This window comes from Tiliqua scincoides, chromosome 2 (assembly GCF_035046505.1).
Source record: "Tiliqua scincoides isolate rTilSci1 chromosome 2, rTilSci1.hap2, whole genome shotgun sequence".
NCBI lineage: Eukaryota > Metazoa > Chordata > Lepidosauria > Squamata > Scincidae > Tiliqua > Tiliqua scincoides.
The window spans coordinates 271816879-271835978 of NC_089822.1; the positions used below are offsets into that span (position 1 = coordinate 271816879).

Consider the following 19100-nt stretch of genomic DNA (forward strand, 5'->3'; position numbering starts at 1 on the left):
CAGGCAGATGTACTCCAGCAGGCAGCCAGCAAGGAAAAGGCAAAGAGGAGACTGACCCCAAGACCTGCAACCCATACCTTTTTTTGCTCCAGGCCCACCTCCAATCATAACCTGCAACCCATCATCAGTTTGTCCCTGTTTACTTCCCCCTCCTGCTTCACTTCAAACAAGTCTTGCTGTCCGAAATGGAGATGGTCAGGTGAGGGACCCTGCCCCAACAGTTGATGTCTAGTGACCAGGGGCAAATCAGGGCAACCCATGATGGGCCCTCTTCTTTTCCCAGAGGGAGTCTCCCCCAGTGGTGTACAAAGGTTCATATGGCACCCGGGGTCCATAAATTTTTGGCACCCTCCCCCTGACAAAAGTATTTTCAGTAATAGTCATGATATGAAATGATTAATAAAAATGGCCAGAGAAAAGGCACAGACAATGAACATTTTCTTTGAACTTTGAATCATGTTGGCAACCTTTAGTCTCGGAAGACTCTGGTATCGCGCTCTGAAAGGTGGTTCTGGCACAGCGTCTAGTGTGGCTGAAAAGGCCAATTTGGGAGTGACAATCCCTTCTACACCGGGAGCAAGTGCAGTCTGTCCCTGGTCTGTCTCCCTGGCTATGGGCCTTCCTTCTTTGCCTCTGCCTCAGTCTGTTGGCCAAGTGTCTCTTCAAACTGGGAACGGCCATGCTGCACAGCCTGCCTCCAAGCCGGCCGCTCAGAGGCCAGGGTTTCCCACCTGTTGAGGTCCACTCCTAAGGCCTTCATATCCCTCTTGCAGATGTCCTTGTATCGCAGCTGGGGTCTACCTGTAGGGCACTTTCCTTGCACGTGTTCACCATAGAGGAGATCCTTTGGGGTCCGGCCATCATCCATTCTCACGACATGACCGAGCCAACGCAGGCGTCTCTGTTTCAGCATTGCATACAGGATGGGGATTCCAGCTCATTCCAGGACTGTGTTGTTTGGAACTTTGTCCTGCCAGGTGATGCCGAGGATGCGTCGGAGGCAGCGCATGTGGAAGCGTTCAGTTTCCTCTCCTGTTGTGAGCGAAGAGTCCATGACTCGCTGCAGTACAGAAGTGTACTCAGGACGCAAGCTCTGTAGACCTGGATCTTGGTATGTTCCATCAGCTTCTTGTTGGACCAGACTCTCTTTGTGAGTCTGGAAAACGTGGTAGCTGCTTTACCGATGCGTTTGTTTAGCTCGGTATCCAGAGAAAGAGTGTCGGAGATCGTTAAGCCAAGGTACACAAAGTCATGGACAACCTCCAGTTCATGTGCAGAGATTGTAATGCAGGGAGGTGAGTCCACATCCTGAACCATGACCTATGTTTTCTTCAGGCTGATTATCAGTCCAAAATCTTGGCAGGCCTTGCTAAAACGATCCATGAGCTGCTAGAGATCTTTGGCAGAGTGGGTAGTGATAGCTGCATCATCGACAAAGAGGAAGTCACGCAGAGATTTCAGCTGGACTTTGGTGGTGAACTTTGAATGGTGAACTTTGGTGGTGAACTCTGAATGGTGAACTTTGAAATGGTGAACTTTGAATATTGAACTTATATATAATATGTTTCACATATATGGTGAACATTAGAGATCATAACGAGGAAGGAATGCCCATCAAAATAATATGCAATGGGCTTGTGGTCCATCATATGTACAAAAGCAGTTTTGTTGTAGCAGAGAAGATATACACATTTATGAAGAATACATTTGGTTTTCTGGAATGCTTGCAACAAGCTGTTTATTCCCAGTGGTCATCCCAGTGAAATCCACTTTTTGTCACAGTGTTTCTCAAGGTTTGTCCTGTGCTACACCACTCTACATGGTCCATACATTTGAAATACCACCGAATGTAACTGGCATTGACATCATTGCCAGTTACTTCTGGGTTGGGAGGTCAGATGTGACACAACAAACACCAGTAAGAGGCTATGGGTGGATGGAAGGGCTTTTATGAGCATGGAAATAGGAAGAGGCAGAAAATGTGCAAAGATTTGGAGCAGAGGAAAAAGCAGAGAGGTGGAGGGAAAGGTCAGGCTGCCTCTTACCTGCAGAAGGCCCAGGAACTTCCCAGGGTGATTCCGGACCCGCTTCCTCTGTTGCAAGCCCCACAGCAGTGCTTACTCATGAGAAGACATGCACACTGCAGCAGTTTATTGCTGGGCTCCTCTTGCGTTCATTGTTTTTTAGCTCTTTATCCTTGAATAGCTAAGAGGCTTTTGCAAACAGCAGGACATCAAGCCTGAATCCTCCAGTGGCAAGCTGGGGGCCTGATCCTGGAGCCCCTTATTCAGCTTGAGGAAAGTGTCTGCCCATTGTCACACCTGGAGTATTGCGTCCAGTTCTGGACATTTCAAAAAGGACATCGTGGAAATGGAAAAGGTGCAAAAGAGAGCATCAAAATGATGACTGGGCTGGGCCCGGGATCTCCTGGCTCCATCTCCCGCTGAGGCTCCTGCCGGGGGAAGCTGCTCCCGGCGACAGGCGCGTCATCCGCACAGCCCGTTCCTATTGGCCGAGAGTGCCGGGGCTCCCCTGCCCCCCCGCCTGGCAGGAAAGGACCGGCTGCAGCCCCGCGCTCCCCACTCGCGGAGCCCCTGCCTGCTGGACGCGCGTCTCGCCCGCAGCCCCGCCAGCCGACCGGAGAATGAGGACGACGGGGGGGGCCCTGCCGCCGCTGCCCCTCGGCCTCCTGGCGCTGCTCGCCCTGCCCGGCGCCGCCCCCGCCGCAGGTGAGGGCAGGGGGGGTTCGGGCAGCGGGAAGCGGAGCTGCGTTGGGGTCCCTGCTCTGCTGCCCCCGCCGCGCAGGCAGCAGGCCCGGTGAGCGAGTGGGTCCGGACCGAGGCTCCTCCGGCGAAGGGCGGGTGAGCGCCACGCGCCCCCCCCACCGTCCTGCGCCCGCCCCTCCCCGCTGGAGGGGCTTCCAGGTGTGCGGGGGCGTTCCCGGAGCCTCCTGGCGGGGTGGGCGGAGCGGGCACCTTCACCTCAGGCGGGGCGCGGAGGACCTCGGTCCCGGGGTGGAAGGAGAGGGAGGGGCTGCGGAGTCGGGGGGGCGTGGCGTGGCGGTGGCAGGCGCAGCTCCGAGGGGCGCCTGGGCAGGGATGGGACGCGCGTGGCGCTCGTGCCCCTTCCGCAGAGGGGTGGGAAGCGGAGAGACGCGCCACGGGAAGGGGGTCTGGACCTGGGGGTGCCAGACGCACCTCGGAGCTGAGCTCAGCCAGTGCTCTGCTGCCCCGGCAGACTCGCAGCCCCTCTGGTCCGGAGCGGGCCGGGGTCGTCACCTGGACTGGTGTTTGGAGACGCGGTGCTTAGAGCTGGGCCCGCTGGCGCCCCTTCTCAGCAGGTGCCGGGGAGGGCGGGGGTCCCTGGCAGTCAGGCCTTTATCCCGCCCCGCTCACACTCTCTCCCCCCCTTCAGTGGAGGACACATACGTGGAGCTGGACTTCTTCCAGGAGAGCTTCCCCTCGCAGAAGCAGTCCGGGGAGTACTTGCAGGAGCGCAATGAAGATGAGATCTTCCACGTGGACTGGGACAGGAAGGAGACCGTCTGGAGGCTGCCGGACTTCACCACCTACAGTGGCTTCGATGCGCAGGGAGCTCTGGGCAACCTGGCTGTCTTGAAGAACAACCTGGAGATCATGATGAAGCGCAGCAACCGGACGCAGGCCCCAGACGGTACTGGGCGGGCTGGGGCACCCCTCCCCCTCCCCCCACTCAGCTGTATTGGCCCCTCCAGGGAACTCTGCAGGAGATAGGGAGAGGCAGAAAAATAGGAGCAGAGCTGCAAAGATTTGGAGCAGAGGAAAAAGCTGGGAGGTGGAGGGAAAGGTCAGGCTGCCTCTTACCTGCAGAAGGCCCAGGAACTTCCCAGGGTGATTCTGGACCCGCTTTCTCTGTTGCAAGCCCCACAGTGGTGCTTACTCATGAGAAGACATGCACACGGCAGCAGTTTATTGCTGGGCTCCTCTTGCGTTCATTGTTTCTTTAGCTCTTTATCCTTGAATGACTAAGAGGCTTTTGCAAACAGCAGGACATCAAGCCTGAATCCTCCAGTGGCAAGCTGGGGGCCTGCTCCTGGAGCCCCTTATTCATTGCTACAGTATTTATATACTGCCTTTCTCAAAGACTTGAGTCATGCAAAATCAAGAAAGTTTCCATAGGTACACTGACCATAAACCCAATTTTTTTTCACATGTGATTTTTGCAAGTGTTACTCTGTGAGAGAAACTTATTTTGCCCCTTACTTTGAACTGGTGGGATTGAACGTGTGGGATTGTCACTCCCGAATCGGCCTTTTCAGCCACACTAGACGCTGTTCCAGAACCACCTTTCAGAGCGCGATACCAGAGTCTTTCAAGACTGAAGGTTGCCAACTGACTGAACTGGTGGCCATTTTCTGCACTGAGGGATTCAGTTTTGGGTAAAGGCCCCAGAGAGATGTTCTGACTGGGTTCCCTTCATGCCTCCTTAAGGAAAGCTCTCTCTGTTCCGGGGTCCAGGTTCAGCTCAGCTACCTGCTGATGCCTGACCCTTCAAGGTTCACTCCCTCAGATTGGCCTGTCCCTGAGAGGTCACGCAGGGGGGCTCCCGTCTCTGCAGACCCCCTTGCCTCCAGTGCTCCTCCTCCTCCCAGTCTCAGGGGTGGAGGAGAGAGGGGTGGGCTGGACCTGCCACTCTGTTCCCTCCACACTCCTGTCCCACCTCCCTTTTCCTTGTCCAGAACAGGGTGAAGAAGGAGCAGAGGCTGACATAGCCCCAGGCAAGGGGGCAGCATTTGGACCATCCAGACCAGAAGGTCTCAGGTCAGCCCTGATACCCAGGACTGTGTTATTCAAAAGGACACCAGACCAGGGGCAGCCAAACTCTTTGGCCCCAACAATTCAGGAAGGACAGGCTGTCTTTCTCCTGGGAGGGCCAAGGGGCATCTTCCTAGCCCTGTTGGATCTTCACAATGACCCAGCAAGGAAGGGGAGGCTGAGCAAGAGGGCGAAGGGTCAAAGGTTCACCCAGAGAGCCCCCTGGCCGAGTAGGGATTTGAACCTGGGTCTCCTTGCTTGAACCCAGCACACTAACCTCTACACTACACTGCCCCTGAATGCAGGGTGTGTTGCCTCATTTCCCACTTCTTGCTTTCTGGAGTGCTGGGAGGTTCTCGTCATGTGTGCTCCAGAAGTCAGGGGAAGTTTTCTCTGCAATCACCTGCCTGTTCACAGCCCATTCACAGAGGCACTGAAGCAGGCACACAACAGGCTGGGCCAGTCCCAAAGCAGGATCAGCCCCTGGAAAGGTGCTTCTGCCAACCCAGACCCCACTTCAGCCCCAGCAACCAGCTAGTCAGTTCCAGCAAAAGCCCTTGGTTCTTTTTCCAGATGGTCTCTGAGAACCCTCTTTGGAGTCCATGGGAGGGGGAGCTCTCCTCCTCCCTCCCAATGATGCATGTGAACTGGCATCCAAATGAGATCTGCTGCCCTGATCACATGTTAGTGATCATTCAGTATCCATGGACAAAAGATTATGCATTTTGCCCCCCCCCACTCTCTTACAAAGACCCTCAACCTTTTCCACCTCCCACAGCTGCTCTGCTGAAGGAAAGCAGCCCCTCCCTCATTTTGCTAGATAGACTGAAAAGGAATGTTGTCCTCTAAACCAGGGGTCTCCAAACCCCGGCCTGGGGGCCAGATGCAGCCTGCGACAAGCCTCTATCCGGCCGGCAGCCAGCCTCTTGTCCCCTGAAAGCCTCCGGCCCACTCAACTGTACTATGCTCTGGTTGTGTCTGGAGGGTGTTCTGAGGGCCAGAGAGGTTGAATGAATGAGTGAGCCCATTCCTTCATTTGTTCACTCATCTAAGTTCCATCTCTAATTTATTTATTTAAATTTTTTTTCCGGCCCTCAACACCACGCCTGATGCGGCCCTCTGGCCAAAAAGTTTGGAGACCCCTGCTCTAAACTCCACAGCTGTTGCTGCAGGGGAGAGGACACATCTCTGGCTGGAACAAGACTGCATGAGAGCACAGGAAACCCACCACCCCTTGCCTGCCTCTCAGCACCCTCTTGTTTGAGATTGGGAAACCTCCAGGCAGGCTGGAGGATGCAACCAAAGCTGACCCCCCCCCCCATGAGCTCTAAAATGATGGTTCGCTGAGCAAGCTGGAATCCCCATCTATGTGCAAGTGGCAGCGCAAAAGTTCTTGCGCTTGCACAGAAGCCCCCTCGTTCTTGTGCAGATGTGAGAATCCTCACACACCTGGTAATACTGTTCAGTAGTGAGAGAGAATACCACTCTGCGTATGCTCAGAGGCATTGTCTGTTTCCTCAGTTATATTCCTGTGCGTAGCAGCAGGGAAAGTGTTGGTGCTGCTGAGGGTTCATTCTGCAAATGCACCCACACCGCACCTCCTTCTTTGGGACCAAGACATGGAGACTCTGGTCCCCCCCCCCCACCAGCTCAGCTTGGCTGCTTGTCCTGGGAACAGCAGGAGGGAGTTCCACAGAGAGGATTCAAGGCTGTGGAGAGGCTCCAAGGTCAGGGGTGGGAGGGTGGTGGGATCACTGGGGAAGGAAGGAAGCTTCAGGCAGAGATCAGCACTGACCTTGTCCCTCTTTCTCAGTTGCTCCTTCAGCAATTGTGTACCTCAAAAACCCCATGGAACTGGGAAACCCCAACGTGCTCATCTGCTTCGTGGACCAGTTCTTCCCCCCAGTGCTGAACATCACATGGCTGAAGAACGGGGAGGTGGTTTCCCAGGGCGTGACAGAGACCGACTTCTACCCCAAAGCCGACAGCACCTTCCGCAAGTTCTCCTACCTGCCCTTCGTCCCGGAGCCCGGAGACTTCTATGTCTGCAAAGTGGACCACTGGGGCCTGACCGAGAGCCTGAGCAAGCTCTGGGGTAAGCAGGACAGGGATTATTCTGCACCTTGAAACAACAGAAAGTCAGATTCTGGACAGAGTTGTTGAGAGCCAAACGAGGTGTGCAAATGAAGCCCAGGATTGTGGCAGGATTTGCCAGCCCAAGGAAGGAATAAGAGGAGCCACATCAAAGGCCTGCTCAGTCCCCTTCAGGGGTGTGGTGGGATATTTTAAGAACATAAGAGCAACTCTGCTGGATCAGGCCAAAGGCCCATCTAGTCCAGCTTCCTGTATCTCACACCGGCCCACCAAATGCCCCAGGGAGCACACCTGATAACAAGAGACCTCATCCTGGTGCCCTCCCTTGCATTGGCATTCTGACAGAGCCCATTTCTAGAATCAGGAGGTTGCACATACACATCATGGCTTATAACCTGTGATGTTACAAATCGATGGTAAGGCCACACCTGGAGTATTGTGTCCAGTTCTGGTCACTGCATCTCAAAAAGGATATAGTGGAGATGGAAAAGGTGCAAAAGAGAGCGACTAAGATGATTATGGGGCTGGGGCACCTTCCTTATGAGGAAAGGCTACAGCGTTTGGGCCTCTTCAGCCTAGAAAAGAGGTGCCTGAGGGGGGACATGATTGAGACATACAAAATTATGCAAGGGATGGACAGAGTAGATAGAGAGATGCTCTTTACACTCTCACATAACACCAGAACCAGGGGACAGCCACTAAAATTGAGTGTTGGGAGAGTTAGGACAGAGAAAAGAAAATCTTTCTTTACTCACCATGTGGTTGGTCTGTGGAACTCCTTGTCACAGGAGGTGGTGATGGCGTCTAGCCTGGACGCCTTTAAAAGGGGATTGGACAAGTTTCTGGAGGAAAAAGGCCAGCACAGGTTACAAGCTATGATGTGTATGCGCAACCTCCTGATTTTAGGAATGGGTTATGTCAGAATGCCAGATGCAAGGGAGAGCACCAGGATGAGGTCTCTTGTTGCCTGGTGTGCTCCCTGGGGCATTTGGTGGGCCGCTGTGAGATACAGGAAGCTGGACTAGATGGGCCTATTTCCTGATCCAGTGGGGCTGTTCTTATGTTCTTATGATAGATTTTTCCTCCAGAAATTTGTCCAATTCCCTTTTAAAGGCATCTGGGCCAGATGCTATTTTAATGTGCAGGAGCTTGTCCCCCATGCTATAACCATGCCCCATTCAGACTAAAAGAAGAACAAAAAAGTTATTGAGAACAAAACAAAACAAAAGAATAAATTTTTTTTCCCCAGTTTTTTCTTGGACTGTTTTTTTCTTAGTCCTTAGTCCTACTTTGAAACATATTAGTGTTTCATTTAAACATCTGGCTCATAACATAACATAAGAACATAAGAACAGCCCCACTGGATCAGGCCATAGGCCCATCTAGTCCAGCTTCCTGTATCTCACAGCAGCCCACCAAATGCCCCAGGGAGCACACCAGATAACAAGAGACCTCATCCTGGTGTCCTCCCTTGCATCTGGCATTCTGACATAACCCATTTCTAAAATCAGGAGGTTGCGCATACACATCATGGCTTGTACCCCATAATGGATTTTTCCTTCAGAAACTTGTCCAATCCCCTTTTAAAGGCGTCCAGGCTAGACGCCATCACCACATCCTGTGGCAAGGAGTTCCACAGACCAACCACACGCTGAGTAAAGAAATCTTTTCTTTTGTCTGTTCTAACTCTCCCAACACTCAATTTTAGTGGATGTCCCCTGGTTCTGGTGTTATGTGAGAGTGTAAAGAGCATCTCCCTATCCACTCTGTCCATCCCCTGCATAATTTTGTATGTCTCAATCATGTCCCCCCTCAGACGTCTCTTTTCTAGGCTGAAGAAGCCCAAACGCCGTAGCCTTTCCTCATAAGGAAGGTGCCCCAGCCCTGTAATATCATATCATCCCAGCCTCTTGGTTGCATTTACACTGGAAGATGGGATTAAAAATATCCCAAAGAAATAGGAGTGCTAGCTTATGCAGGTTTACTCAGAAGTATAACCCGCTGTTTTCAGAAGGACTTCATCCCAAATGAATTTGCACAGAGTTGTAACCTTTCAGAGGCAAAGAGAGCTGCATATGGTCTCTCTGATCGCCATTGAGGAAGATGATGGCCTAGACCAGTGGTGGCAAACCTATGGAACACGTACCCAAAGTGGCACGTGAAAAATTTTTATTGGTACGCTGCATGCAATGCTGCCCCTTGATTCTTTAAGCCCCACTCACAAACAAACAAACAAAAACAAATGAACAAACAAACAAATAATGATTATCAATACTGCCAAATGAAGCAGTAAGTTGTCTGAACCAACTTCTTTAAGAATGTTTTTATGCATTTTGTTCTCTGTCTCCATTAAAAATTTTTTTAAAAACTACAATAATAATAGTAAATGTTCAGCTGCTCAAAAGTTCTTGTGGGCACATGCAATTTTTTTAGAAGTTTATGGTCAATTTGGCACATGCTCTCAAAAACGTTTGCCAGCCTGGCCAAGACAAACAGCCCCCCCCCACCCCAGGCACTTTTCTGAGTTTGTCTCCTGATGAAGCTTACACTTCTTTGCAGCGAAGATTTTTTTTAAAAGTGCAGAGGAAGCACCTGAGCGCTCCATCTGATGACCTCCTACTGCAGGAGAAGTACTGCATGCCAGCCCTCCCCCCAGCTGCACCCCTGGTCCACTCTGTTGCTGGTTTTCACCTCTGTCATTGCAGCCATCAGGATCAGCAACTTGTCTGTCACTTCTGCTTTTGAAAAAGATGGAAAGCAGGAGTATAGAGGGCTGTGCCCACAACTGCCTTCCTACAGTGTGACTGCACACTCCCACCCTGGGTAGAAGCCACATGTCACTTATGTGGCGTTGCAAGGAGAGCCCCAAGACATCTTGGCCAAGAAGGGGAGAAGTGTGTGCATGCTGGGATCTCTGGGCCCCTGGTGCAGAAAGTGGGATGGAGTGGGAGACAGGCAGGACTCCTGGGTTCTGCACCCACAGCCCAAGCTGACCCTTCCCTGTCTGTTCCACCTCCCCCCCAGACTCCAAGGAGCCCACTCCCATTCCGGAGACACTGGAGAATGTGATCTGCGCCCTGGGCCTGGCGCTGGGCATCTTGGGCATCATTGCTGGCACCATCCTGTGCTTCAAGGCCAGGCAGGGGGGTGAGGACGGCCGTCGTCGGGGTGCCAGGTGAGTCACTCTCGGGGCTGATGTGCACAGGGGGTGTGTGGGTTTTGGTGCAGTGTGGAGGGATGTGGTCCTGCTTTGAGGGTGCTCAGATCTCCATGCAGCTCTCTCAGTCCCCTTCAGGCCCCAGACTGGAGCTTGCTGAGGGCCACTTCACCTGCTCTCCCCCCCCAGGAGCAGCAGACAGTTTTCCACCCCAAGGTACTGCGGCCAATCCCAGCTGGCCCCCTTTTGTCAGAGCCCGAGGAGATCCCCAGCTCCTGGATCAGACCCAGGACCCTCTAGTCCCAATACCCAGTTTCCCACACTGCCCCCCCCCAGCTGCCCCAAAAGAAAGCTCCTGAGCAGGACAGGAAAGCAGCAGCCCTGGAGCACCTCTCAGGACCTGCAGTCAGAGGCAGTCCAGTTTACAGCAGTCCCGCTTCAGTAGCTTGCCAAGCACAACACTTGTCCTCTGTTCACACATTGGCAGCAGCTGGGGGGGCCTTTGTGGGTGCAGGCCCCCAAGTGCTGAGTACGACGTGAAAATGGGAAAGGTTGCTTGGCTCTTCCTGGCAGTGGCACAAGGCGTCTCACCTGGACAAGGGCAGAATCGGGGCAGGCACCCCTGCAGCCCTCCTGGGGGGGCTCGTTGGGATTCGATTCCATTGCAGTTCATCTGGAGGGAGGGAGGAGGATGTTGGCGAGGGGTTCTCTGCCTCCTTCAGAAAGGTGGCTCAACAGGTGGACTGAGGGGGCCCAGACTTTGCTTCCAGAATGACTTCCAGCAGAGAGGAACATCTTCCCCCCCAAGTGTTAATTTTCCTTCAGAGAAGTTAGATTTCGAAGGGAATGTTTTGTATGGAGGCAGGGAAGTTGGGGGGGGGTGTTGCAGAAGTTGCCTGTCTTGTGGTCCAAGAGGAGGAAGATGTCTCCCCCTTGATAGCATCTCTCCTTCCTTTGCAGATAACCCTGGGCGGCAGCAGGCAGACTCCTTCTCTCCCCAATGGCCAATTGGGCTTCTTGCTTGTGTCTCTTGCTAAGGCTTTGCTGCTGTGATCAGCCTGAAGGACCCTGTACTTGCTCCTGACTGACCTACCATAGCCCCCAGCCGACTGCAGAAAAAAGCAAGGGGGTCTGATGCAACTGAGCTGTTCCAATGGCTTGAGCTGACCTGGGAAGGACACACCCTGGTATCAACCACAGGGCTTGCAAACTGCCCTTCAAAACAAGGGATTCCTTTCTGTGAGTCACAGGGTGGGATGAGGAACTTTGAGGGCACCCCCCCCCCTCTTGTGGATTTCTCACCAGGCCCCACTCACACATTTTTTCAAGTCTCACCTCACAGGCACAAGAGCTAGAAACTTGAGTTTTCTTTTAATAGAAGGCCACATTCTTAGCATGCTGAATTCTGTTCCTAATATCCTGCACAGAATGATTTGCAGAAAACTCGCAGGCCTCTCCTGCATACGGCATGAATTCCCCACACTTTTAGAGGCAGCAGAACTCGGCACTGACTGTGTGCTGAAGGGCTCAGATGGAGTCCTGAGCAGATCTAGACTCCTGCTCCCAGTTCCTGCTTCTGTGTTGGTTTGCCAGAGCTTCTGTCAAGTGGGGGGAGAGGGTTGTAGACAGAGGCAGGCTCTCTCCCCATCCCTTGATGTTGGGGAGGGGGCAGCTCTTCCTCCTGACTCTTTCAGGAGGTGGCCTGGTGGATTCCAGAGAATTTGGGTGGGGGTGGGGGGTTGATGCCTTGTACTGAGGATGTTTGCAGGGCAAAAAGGGACTTTGTCCCACATTAGCTTGATGCCAGGTCTTGTGGTTTGTCCCCTGAATCCTCCTGCATCTCCGGCATTTACAGAGAGTCTGTCTCAGTTCTGCACACAGCACTGCAGTGTTCTATCTGAGCAGGCCCCACCATCAGCTCCTGCCCTGGCAAGTCACAGTTGCAAAGAGAGCCCCAGAGCTACTCTCCTCACCTTGGGGGAGACCCCAGGTCAAATCTGAGTAAAATGAGGGCTGGATCTGGTTTCTTCCACAAGGATCCCAGGTATTATCTGCACAGTCCTAATTCTTAATGTTGCACACCTTTCTGTCCCTCTGTTTCCAAAAGAGATGAATAAAACTTAATTTTGGGAGATGAGCTTTCAATTGTTTTCCTGTCTTTCACTGAGCTCTGGAGCGGCTTCTTTGCAGCGTAAAGGCCAACAGGGGACACACTGCCTCTGTACAACTTGCAAGACTCTGAATCTGAGAATGGTCATAAGAACATAAGAACAGCCCCACTGGATCAGGCCATAGGCCCATCTAGTCCAGCTTCCTGTATCTCACAGCAGCCCACCAAATGCCCCAGGGAGCACACCAGATAACAAGAGACCTCATCCTGGTGCTCTCCCCTACATCTGGCATTCTGACTTAACCCATTCCTAAAATCAGGAGATTGCGCATACACATCATGGCTTGTACCCCATAATGGATTTTTCCTCCAGAAACTCGTCCAATCCCCTTTTAAAGGCGTCTAGGCTAGACGCCAGCACCACATCCTGTGGCAAGGAGTTCCACAGACTGACCACGCGCTGAGTAAAGAAATATTTTCTTTTGTCTGTCCTAACCCGCCCAACACTCAATTTTAGTGGATGTCCCCTGGTTCTGGTATTATGTGAGAGTGTAAAGAGCATCTCCCTATCCACTCTGTCCATCCCCTGCATAATTTTGTATGTCTCAATCATGTCCCCCCTCAAGCGTCTCTTTTCTAGGCTGAAGAGGCCCAAACGCCGTAGCCTTTCCTCATAAGGAAGGTGCCCCAGCCCCGTAATCATCTTAGTCGCTCTCTTTTGCACCTTTTCCATTTCCACTATGTCTTTTTTGAGATGCGGCGACCAGAACTGGACACAATACTCCAGGTGTGGCCTTACCATCGATTTGTACAACGGCATTATAATACTAACCGTTTTAGGTCCCACATAACACACAAGCAGGAAGGAAATGGCGGCCAGGATCATGGCATGGATCATGGCCGCCTTGGGTGCCCTTCGGGGAGAAAGGTGGAATACAAATACAAATCCAATAAATAAATAATAAATGGATCCAGAGAGAGGCCTCCTTTGGAATTAACCCTGAGAGGGATAGAGTTCATAATGTAGAACTTATAGAAGTTATAGCTTATGATTTGAAGCAGAACCTGTAACCTTAAGTTAGAAAAGCACCTAGCCTGGCCAAAGCTATTAATCTTAGAGGTAGTTGGCATTGCAAATATTCCTTACGTAAACAGGCTACTGAGAGATGCTAAAAATATAGATAAGGAATAGGGAGCAGAAAAGGAAGACTAGATAAAGTTAGATGCTTCAAGCACCACCCAATTAAACCTAAGTAGTTGAGGACAGAGAAAGTGCAAGCTTTAACACGCATGCTTAATGAACAAATGAATATTAGCTTTCCCGCCCTGCTTAGCTGATTAGGAGCCCAATCCTGTGGTTGGCGGCACTGCCCCGTACCACGGACCACAGCCGCAGACGTGCCATAGGTCATGTTTGCGGGGCTCCCCACCGGAGCGAGCCCAGTGCCAGTCAGTGCTGGGCTAGTAACTGGTGGTGGTCCAGGTTCTGCGGCTCTGCGGTCGCCCAGACCGCCGGGCTGTGGAACAGGAGGTGGGGGCGTGGCCGGGGGTGTGGAGGAGGCGTTCTGGGGAGGCGGGGGTGGGCGGGAGGTGTGCTGGGGGCGGGCAGGAGGAGGATCCACAGAGCTGTGCTCCGCAGGATCCAGGGCGCTCATGGAGGGCTGCACGCCCTACACGAGCGCCTTTACCACCAATGTGGGGCTGCTTACCTTACTCAGGGGGAAGGGGACGAATGCCCCCTTCTCCCGAGGAGCCTCCCGTGGTAGCGCAGGAGCCGCAGGATTCAGCGGCAGCCCTTTTTGGTGCCGCTGAACCTGGGCGCTCCGGGCAGCTCAGGATTGGGCTGTAGGTCATTTACATGTACATGGGACGTATGTACAGGGTGGGGGAACATATCAAAGAGTAATATGTTGTAGGCGGTTGGTCAAGAATGTAACCCCCTAGTAATCAGCCAATGATGAACGGGGGAGGGACATCAAATGGGAAAAAGGCTATAAATTATGTACTCTGTTGTCGCTTCAATGAGCTGGTCCTCACTAGGACTGTAGTCTGGATCACTCCCTTCACTGCAGAGAAGATTCAAATTACTATTGCCAATAAGCCTTGTGTGGTTTCTATTATTTTGGTCTGAGCTGTTTCTAACAATCCTGTCCTCACAGGACAGTGTCAAGGCTTCCATCATAGCCTGGCCAGTATCTTACAGTTTGAGGTGCTCACTTAACACAGCTGGTGAACAGTCCATCATCCCATGAGGGGGGGAGGGAGACTAGGCCCCTCCCCAGCTCTGACAGGCTGGTCTGACATTATGGGATGTGTAAATTTCCTGCTCCCTGTGCTGGACCAATGTCCAGGGGTGAGCCAAGCCTAGTTCTGGTCAAGGCTGCTTGAGACATACAAAATTATGCAGGGGGTGGATAGAGGGATGTTCTTTTTCCTCTCACACAACACCAGAGCCAGGGGACATCCACGAAAGTTGAGGGGTGGGACACACAGAAGAAAATATTTCTTTACCCAGTGTGTAATTAGTTTGTGGAACTCTCTGCCACAGGAAGTAGGACATGCAGGGGCTGCTCTGCAGATGGGCTCCCTGAAAGGAGGAAGGCTTCTGGGCGAGAGCAACAGGGTGAAGGGCTGGGGGGCAACCCCCAAGCTGCTGTGCACAGAGCTTCTCAGCCTGGGAGGTTCGGGGAAGCCACTGACACCAAGTGAGGGTCAGAGCAGACAGGATGCCTTGCCTGCCCGGCAACTGGTGACTGGGACAGCCTTGCAGCCTGCGACTTTTCCGAGTGGTGAAGACCAGAAGCGATTGTGAGGAGCTCCAGAAGGATCTCTCCAGACTGGCAGAATGGGCAGCAAAATGGCAGATGCGCTTCAATGTTAGTAAGTGTAAAGTCATGCACATTGGGGCAAAAAATCAAAACTTTAGATATAGGCTGATGGGTTCTGAGCTGTCTGTGATAGATCAGGAGAGAGATCTTGGGGTGGTGGTGGACAGGTCGATGAAAGTGTCGACCCCATGTGCGGTGGCAGTGAAGAAGGCCAATACTATGCTTGGGAACAAAACAGCTAGTGTTATAATGCCGTTGTACAAATCGATGGTAAGGCCACACCTGGAGTATTGTGTCCAGTTCTGGTTGCTGCATCTCAAAAAAGACATAGTGGAAATGGAAAAGGTGCAAAAGAGAGCGACTAAGATGATTACGGGGCTGGGGCACCTTCCTTTTGAGGAAAGGCTATGGCATTTGGGCCTCTTAAGCCTAGAAAAGAGACGCCTGAGGGGGGACATGATTGAGACATACAAAATTATGCAGGGGATGGACAGAGTGGGTAGGGAGATGCTCTTTACATTCTCACATAATACCAGAACCAGGGGACATCCACTAAAATGTGGAGAATTTGATCCACTACTGAATTTAGTGAATTCACTAAATTCGTGATCACTAAATTAGTGATCATGAATTTAGTGAATTCATCCACTAAAAGGGAGGATTTGATCGAGACATACAAAATTATGCAGGGGGTGGATGGAGTTGATAGAGAGAGCAAGCCTGAGCAAGCTTGTGCAGGTGCCAGCTCAAAAGTTCTTGCGCTTGCACAGAAGCCCCCTCGTTCCTGTGCAGATGTGAGAATTCTCACACACCCAGTAATACAGTTTAGTGGTGAGAGGGTACAACCAGCTCAGCCTGGCTGCTTGTGCTGGGAACAGCAGGAGCGAGTTCCACAGAGAGGCATCAAGGCTGTGGAGAGGATCCTAGGTCTGAGGTGGGGGCCAATTCTGATCAGGGGCTGGCGGGGTGCTGGGACCACTGGGGAAGGAAGGAGGCGTCAGGTGCTGACTTTCTCCATCTTTCACAGTTGCTCCTTCTGCAACAGTGTATCTCAAAAACTCTTTGGAATTGGGGACCCCCAACGTGCTCATCTGCTTCGTGGACCAGTTCTTCCCCCCAGTGCTGAACATCACGTGGCTGAAGAACGGGGAGGTGGTTTCCCAGGGCGTGACAGAGACTGACTTCTACCCCAAAGCAGACCGCACCTTCCGCAAGTTCTCCTACCTGCCCTTCATCCCAGAGCCTGGAGACTTCTATGTCTGCAAAGTGGACCACTGGGGCCTGACTGAGAGCCTGAGCAAGCTCTGGTGTAAGTGGGGGGGGGGTATTCTGCACCTTTGTACCTTGAAAATACAGAAAGTGAGATTCTGGACTAGAAGCCCAGTTGCTTGCAGCATGATTGATCCTGCCTTTGCCGGCCCAAAGAAGGAATAAGAGGAGGAACCACACTAAAGGCCTTCTCAGTCCCTTTCAGGGGTGTGGTGGGACATTTTAATGCGCAGGAGCTTGTCAAGACACACCCCCATGCTATAACCATGCCCTGCCTGAATAACCATTCAGACTAAAACAAGAACAAAAAGTCGACTTTCAATTTTTTCCTTGGACTGTTTCTTTCTCCCACTACTTAGTGTTACTTTGAAATGTATTGTGTTTCATTTAGAGATCTGGCTGATATCATCACAGACTCTTGGAGTGGCTGCATAAGCACTGGAAGATGGGGTTAAAAATACCCCAAAGAAATAGCAGTGCTAGCCTATGCAGATTCACTCAGAAGTAGAACCCACCATTTTCAAAAGGACTTCATCTCAAATTAATTTGTTCAGGGCTATACCCTTGCAGAGGCTAAGAGAGCTGCGTACTGTCTCTCAGGAGGAGGAGATGATCTAGACCAGTGGTGGTGAACCTATGGAACACGTACCCAAGGTGGCACGTGAAAAATTTTTGTTGGCACGCAGCATGCAATGCTGCTCCTTGATTCTTTAAGCCCACTCATAAATAAAAATGATCAATACTGCCAAATGAAGCAGTAATTGGTTGCCTAAACGGAAGAACGCTTTCAAGCATTTTGTTCTTTCTCCATAAAAAAAATTTGTAAACTACAATTATAATAAATGATCAGCTGCTCAAAAGTTCTATGAACACATGAAATTTTTTTTTTAGAACTTATTGGCAGTTTGGCACATGCTCTCAAAAATGTTTGCCAGCCGTGACCAACACAATATAGGCATTTTTCTCAGTTTGCCTCCTGATGAACTTTAGGCTTCTTTTCAGATAAGATCCTTTTTAAAAGGTTCAAAGGAAGCACCTGAGCACTTCATCTGATGACATCATGACTCCTACTGCAGGAGAAGTCCTGAGTTCTACCCGCCCCCCCAGCTGCACCCCTGGTCCACTCTGTCACTGGTTTTCACTTTTATCTTTGCAGCCCTCAAGAACCAGCAACTTGTCTTTTCCTTCTGTTTTCTGAAAAAGAAGGAAAGTCGGAGTTCAGAGGTCTGTGCCCAGAACAGCCTTTCTGCAGAGTGAATCCAGTCCCACACTGGGCAGAAGCCTCATGTCACTTATGGACCCCTTGGCAGGGTTGCATGGAAAACCCCAAGGCGTCTTCGCCAGGAAGGGGTGAAGTGTGCGGATAGTGGGATCTCTGGTCCCCTAGTGCAGAAAGTGAGAGTGGGGGTAGGAGACAGGCAGGGCTCCTGGGTTCTGCACCCACCGCTCAAGCTGATCCTTCCCTGTCTCTTCTCCCCCCCCCCAGACTCCAAGGAGCCCACTCCCATTCCGGAGACACTGGAGAATGTGATCTGCGCCCTGGGCCTGGCACTTGGCATCTTGGGCATCATTGCTGGCACCATCCTGTGCTTCAAGGCCAGGCAGGGGGATGAGAGCAGCCGTCACCGGGGTGCCAGGTGAGTCACTCTCAGGGGCTGATGTGCACAGGGAGTGTGTGGGTTCTGGTGCAGTGCAGAGGGATGTGGTCCTGCTTTGAGGGTGCTTAAATCTGCATGCAGCTCTCTCAGTCCTTTGGGTCCCATTCAGGCTCCAAACCAGAGCTTGCTGGGATGACTTCACATGTTGTCCCCCCCCAAGAGCAGCAGACACAGTTTTCCACCCCAGGGTGCTGCAGCCAATGCCAGCTGGCCCCCATTTGCCAGAGCCCAAGAAGAGCCCAAGCTCCTGCATTGGCCCAACACCCAGTTTCCCACACTGGCCTCACCAGACGCCCCAAGGGCAAGCCTCCAAGTGGGACAGAAAGGCACCAGCTGCCCCCTCCCCACCACAGCACCTCTCAGGACCCGCGTTCAGGCCAAAGACCCATGTACAGTAGTCTCACTTCAGTACTTTTAACAGAGGACAAGTGTTTGCCTGTCCACACACTCGGGGGAGGGGACTGTGTGCCGATGGGATGAGAGGGGAGAGCAGTGGAGAGGAGGGCTGGGGCCAGAAAGCTGACCCGTTTCCCCCCCCCCAGCACAGGTCAGTAGCAGGGCCTTTGTGAGAACCGCTCCCCTATCGCCACACTTGGTGGGTCCTGCCCCGGGCAACAGCGTGGCACCTCGCGGCAGGTGGGGTCGCCAAGGGGTCCTGGCCTCCCTCCAGTGGGATCAGCTCAGCCTCGGTGCTGGGGTTGGTGATGAACCTGGGAACACGGAGGAGCAGGGTGTCCAGGAAGGCATCCACGAAGCGGCTGGCAGAGGATTGCAGACAGCATCCCCCTGGAAACTCCCTGTTCCCAGGTAGTGCAAGGCCATCAGGACCTTCTGGAGAACTGGGACACGGGACTGCACCAGGTCCCCAGGAGCTGACACAACGCCTCCACTGCTTCCTGCCCAGGTTGCAGCCCTCGATGCATGCCGCATCACCCAGTGGCGGCTCATGGGTACGGGGCTGTCAGATCCGGGCAGGGGGGTGTTGCTCCCTCTCTTCCTTCTCCATCACATACATGGCCAGGACAGGCAGGTACATGAAGGGGACGTGCAGGACACGCTTTCCAGCACGGACACGAGGGCAATGCAGCTCTGAGGTAACGGGACAAACACTCCCTGACTTTGAGGAGGCCTCCGTGAGTGACACCCAACTGCAGGATGCAGCACACATCCCACTGGCACAGCTATGCCAGT

General features: G+C 52.6%; 2 protein-coding genes across 2 annotated transcripts in view; both read left to right on the forward strand.

Annotated features, from left to right (window-relative positions):
• Positions 1-19100, forward strand: part of LOC136639348 (HLA class II histocompatibility antigen, DR alpha chain-like) — a 72009-nt gene that overhangs the window by 28774 nt on the left and 24135 nt on the right. The window lies entirely within an intron of this gene.
• Positions 186-18415, forward strand: LOC136641497 (uncharacterized). The gene is made up of 8 exons (XM_066617327.1): positions 186-199; positions 2449-2729; positions 2806-3672; positions 6607-6911; positions 8945-9029; positions 9912-10034; positions 16010-16291; positions 17738-18415. The coding sequence occupies exons 1-8, from the start codon at positions 186-188 to the stop codon at positions 17890-17892; spliced, it is 2112 nt and encodes a 703-aa protein (XP_066473424.1). The 3' UTR covers positions 17893-18415.

Coding starts and splice junctions, on each gene's coding strand:
- LOC136641497 (XM_066617327.1), top strand. Junction 3,673..6,606: donor CCGGACGCAGGCCCCAGACG/GTACTGGGCGGG, acceptor CCTCTTTCTCAG/TTGCTCCTTCAGCAATTGTG. Junction 9,030..9,911: donor GTGGCAAACCTATGGAACAC/GTACCCAAAGTG, acceptor CCTCCCCCCCAG/ACTCCAAGGAGCCCACTCCC.